Source organism: Limulus polyphemus, unplaced genomic scaffold, assembly GCF_000517525.1.
Source record: "Limulus polyphemus unplaced genomic scaffold, Limulus_polyphemus-2.1.2 Scaffold33, whole genome shotgun sequence".
Taxonomy (NCBI): domain Eukaryota; kingdom Metazoa; phylum Arthropoda; class Merostomata; order Xiphosura; family Limulidae; genus Limulus; species Limulus polyphemus.
In genome coordinates this window covers 987,106-991,861 of record NW_013665643.1, presented here as the reverse complement: position 1 = coordinate 991,861, position 4,756 = coordinate 987,106, and the positions used below count along the sequence as shown (strand labels likewise).

General features: G+C 35.2%; 1 protein-coding gene across 1 annotated transcript; it reads left to right on the top strand.

The window, feature by feature from the left end:
* The first annotated feature begins 297 nt into the window (after positions 1 to 297).
* Positions 298 to 2,081, top strand: LOC106460301 (transcription factor Sox-11-A-like). Its single transcript, XM_013919998.2, has one exon. It carries the CDS (start codon positions 432 to 434, stop codon positions 1,476 to 1,478), a length of 1,047 nt encoding a protein of 348 aa, XP_013775452.2. The 5' UTR covers positions 298 to 431; the 3' UTR covers positions 1,479 to 2,081.
* Positions 2,082 to 4,756: the final 2,675 nt, after the last annotated feature.

Below are 4,756 nucleotides of genomic sequence, written 5' to 3'. Positions count from 1 at the left end.
ACGATTGTAATGTGTGTCTATGTTTATATAGTTCTTGTATAAATCAAGATGTTTATAGCTGAGCCAGACCGATGTATTTCCACTACGATAAAATTTTTAACAACACAAATCAGCCACTGAAAGTAGTTCTCATCGCCCGTCTAACTGGAGCGTCTGCTCGACCGGATTTCGTGATTGGCTAATCTCGTTGTGTCGTCATCGATTCGCATCTTTGAAAACAGCGGACTACTGCGTTTTGTGCCATTTTAGAGTTGCTTTCGATGTGAGAAATTACGAAGCCATATAGTTACGAACGTGGCGTGTTTTATTTTTTTAGTTTTTTTTAAATCAAATGTTATTATTATGCGAGAATCAGAGCTACTGAAATTGGATGTTTAAGACGAGAAGAAAAAGTTGAAGGAAAAGAAAAAAAAGGTTGTGTTCATGTCTTCATGTCACTGCAGCTTAGTACGGTGATGTCGACTAACACCTCCGAGATAGTTACAAGCAGCGCCGGAAAACAGGAACTACACTTCCATCAAAGCTCACCTATGTTCGGCTCTATGATGATAGACACTAATTCCAGCACTCCTTACACTGATGCAACTCAATGTAAAAAACCTGCGAACCACATCAAACGTCCCATGAATGCGTTTATGGTTTGGAGCCAAATCGAACGCCGAAAGATTTGTGAACAGCAGCCGGACCTGCATAACGCAGAGATCAGCAAGCAACTAGGGAAACGTTGGAAACTGTTGACGGAGAAGGAAAGACAGCCTTTCATTCAAGAGGCCGAAAGGCTCCGGATCCTCCACTTGCAAGAGTATCCAGATTACAAATATCGACCCCGGAAAAAGGCGAAACCTACTACAGTACAAGAAAAGAAATCTCCTACGAAACACAAAATATCGTGCGATAAGAAAGGCCTCAAGTCAGTTAAACAACCTCGAGTTCAGCAAAATGGTCAGCTGATTGCAACTCCTGTAATCTTCAGCAATGTGAACCACAATAGATTGAAATTAAAGCTCACAATAGACAAAAATTTTAAAGAAAGCTTTAGGCCAGTTAAACAAGAATCGCGGCAAATCGGTCAGTTTAAATCGTCTGGTAAAGTACCAGGTTCCCCTTCAGAAGATGAGCCTGCCTCTCCCGAAAGTGCTAACATCAGTCTATACGATGATATTGTGGGTAAAAAAATGGCTTTAGGTGAATTGCCAAAACCTGCAGCTAGCCACGAAGTTGAGTGTACAACTGGTCTTGTGGATAACAGTTTGGCCGACCTAGATGCCCTCACCGAAGCCCTACAACTTCCATCAACGTGGGCAGAAGAATTAAGGAGCCTCAACATTACCGAACTTCCTGATCTCGCTTCTCAGGAGACTGGCAGCTCCAGCTCCAGTTCCCACTTCGAGTTTCCTGATTACGGCTACTCGGAAGTTTCTGATATCTTAGGTGGCGATTGGCTAGACTCTAATCTCTCGTCCTTAATTAATTGTTAGTGACTTTAAAGTTTTCGTGACTGTGTCTTATTATTCGTAAATGGGTGATGACTTTTGTCATTCCTTTCTGAACAAATTATGACTCCCTACACGTCTCACGTTCGTGGGTAGAAAGTCATATTTAAGGTTTGATAATATTCTTTGAAAGTGATGTAAAAATTCAATAGTCGCGAATCCAGTAAATTGAGTGTGTGCAGTATTTCACGTGTTTCGTGACATAGTTTAAATCATATGTGGAATATACGACGAACAAGATTGTGTCTTATCACTAACAGTTCTGACAACAGTTTTATGGGACATGTAAGAACCGGATGGCTATACAACGAACAAAAAGTACATATTTCATTTCTGTGAGTTATCTTTACTGAAATGAAAAAAAAAACTTTAAATTATTAATAGTTTTACCTTAGACTTACATTTCAAGATCTAAATAAATCTACAAAAAATTTCTTAAAGAAAAATACCCATGTTATCTTATATTCAGTTGTATCTTTACCACCTGGTGAGATCCAAATTATAAATTATGATAGCACTAGTAAATATTTATGTTCTGTCAAAAATAATAAAATAATCTGTCATTCTTTGCGATGCAAAACATTATCTTTAAAAGTAAAAACATAAGATAAGTATATTTAATTAGTTATAATCATTACTAGGTTGATTTTTAGCTTTTATTTAAGTAGGTATCTTGTTCTGATGAGAAATTAATATTAATTATTTGATATTTAGAAACAAAAGGCATTTGTTCTTAGAGTCCGAGGAATCTGGAAGTTTTGTGCTATGTAATGCCCTAAACGCTGATTACCGCAGCTAATACGTCTTCGGATTTGTCATTGCTCTAAAGTAAAATGGCGTTTCCACAATTTTTAGGATTTCCAATGGTAAAATTTGGTGTATGGCACTCTCGTGATATTAATAAAATGTTTTATTTTCTTTTATGTTAAAAATTAGTTTTACTTATACCAGAGTTTATTTGAAAAGTTACCAAGACCCCCTGAGAATTGTGAGGAAAAAGATCACGTTACCAATAGCATCTCTACAGTGTTGTGTTGTTTTTGTCTGCATAGTTTATTTTAGTCGTTTCCCTTTTTTTTTGTGACTTCGAGCGAATGAGAACCATAGTTATGCTACTGTACTTAAGTAACAATGGACAAGTTTATAAGCAGTTCGTCACAGCGTGTTCTAAAGTGTATATCGGCTCGTTTGTTAAGGTGATAATGTAAAAGTGTCGTGTGTGTATGTCAGAAATTTTGAAAGTTTTTAGAAATATAATCACAATTTATTACTCAAGATGTGTAATCACGTGATATTTCAATGCGTATGATAAGTAGTTAGTAGTCTAGCTTTTAGTAAAAGTTTTAGCCATTTAAGGGCGAATAATTCATATATTTCGTCAGCTGGAAGTCGAATCACATTTTATGCTTAAATGTTCAAGAATCTGGAAGATGTTCGACGCGAGGATTGAGCTTATTTAATAATGTAGTTTATTTCCAAACAGTCCTATTTGTGTTTTTTTTTAGCTCTCATACTTTGAGCCTGAATGTATTGCTTTTCTTTGATAAACGTTTACTTCAAGGTAATCAAATTGGCAAAAAAAAAATGATGTTCTTGTGAAGACGAATTATTTTCAGCCACCCTTACATAGCTTCGAATACTTCGGAATTATTGAATTAAAAAGTAATAAGTTTCGAAGAGTAGCTTGGAATTTAAGTGTGCGAATACTTGCCCTGAAAAAAAATAATTTCGAAATGACTTCGTGCTTTATCCACTCAGAAAATGATTTATAATATTGCTTATTATATCAGGAAAATAATGAGTAACACTTACTGTTGATTCCTGTATTTTCAAGACTTTCAACAGCACTAATACAGTAGCCTTAAAGATAAAATAATTTTCTGTTAGAACTATAAGTTACTTTAGGATTACCTTATACATTTTTTCAGTAAAAACAAAAGAGCTTCGTTTTGGTATTGGATGGTATCATTGACGTGTAAGGTGTCGCCGTACAACACGTTATAGGGAAGTACGAGTTGTAATAGTTACATTGTTCAGTTTTAAAACTAATCCAGGTTGAGTGCTTGTTAACATCGTTTCTGTTTCTCGAAGTGCTTGTACGAAAACTACTTGTAATTGTCTACCTTGTAGGGCTCATTTTATTACCTCATAAAATATAGTAACTTAATACAAAGGATTGATATAAGGTTGTAAAAAGTAATATGAATAAACTTGTTGACTTGAAACAAACAAATGGGGAAAAAATGATTAAAGATAAGTTAAAGGGAACTGAAGGAAAAACAATGGGTACTTACCTCAAAAAATTTCATTGCTTGTAAGCAGGGCATTACTTATCGTAAAAAACTTATTGCTTGTAAGGAGGGCACGACTTACCACAACTAACTTACTCCATATAGGAATAGCATGGCTTACCCAAACAACTTACTGTTTGGAAGAAGAGCATGACTTACAACAAATAAGTACTTGTAGGTAGGACACGGCCTACCACAACTAACTCACTGCTTTTAGGAAAGGCATGACTTACCACAACTAACTCACTGCTTGTAGATAGGACATGACTTACCACAACTAATTCACTACATGTAGGAAGGACATGACATACCACAACTAACTCACTACGTGTAGGAAGGACATGATTTACCACAACTAACTCACTACGTGTAGGATAGACATGATTTACCACAACTAACTCACTGCTTGTAGATAGGACATGATTTACCACAACTAACTCACTGCTTGTAGATAGGACATGACTTACCACAACTAATTCACTACGTGTAGGAAGGACATGACTTACCACAACTAACTCACTACGTGTAGGAAGGACATGATTTATTAAGATAATTAACGCATGTAAATTTATATTATGCCATTAATTCACAATATGTTGAATACAGAGATTGTCCTAGAATTAATAACCAGATGAAAGAAATTACTCGTAAAATATAGCTTGTTTTCATTTGTCTACATGACTATTGGATTAAACCGAGTCTAATAAGATCTTTAAACTCTTCACTTTTGATTTGATTTTAAACATTCAAAATTTCTATTGACTCACGGTATAAGTTTGGCTAACGACTGTCAACATACAATGACGTAAACCAACAGTATCCACAGAGAAGTCAACGTTGAAAAGCCAAATTTGGATTAGATCTTAAAAGTTACATTAATACTTGGTTTTTAGTTGCATTTTATATCAATGGTATTCTATTTTCGGACATTCTGTAATATTATTTATACATATACTTAATCATGTTATGATA

Bases quoted from the DNA above. Each gene is read 5' to 3' on its own strand.
- LOC106460301 (XM_013919998.2), top strand. From the start codon at position 432: ATGTCACTGCAGCTTAGTACGGTGATGTCGACTAACACCTCCGAGATA.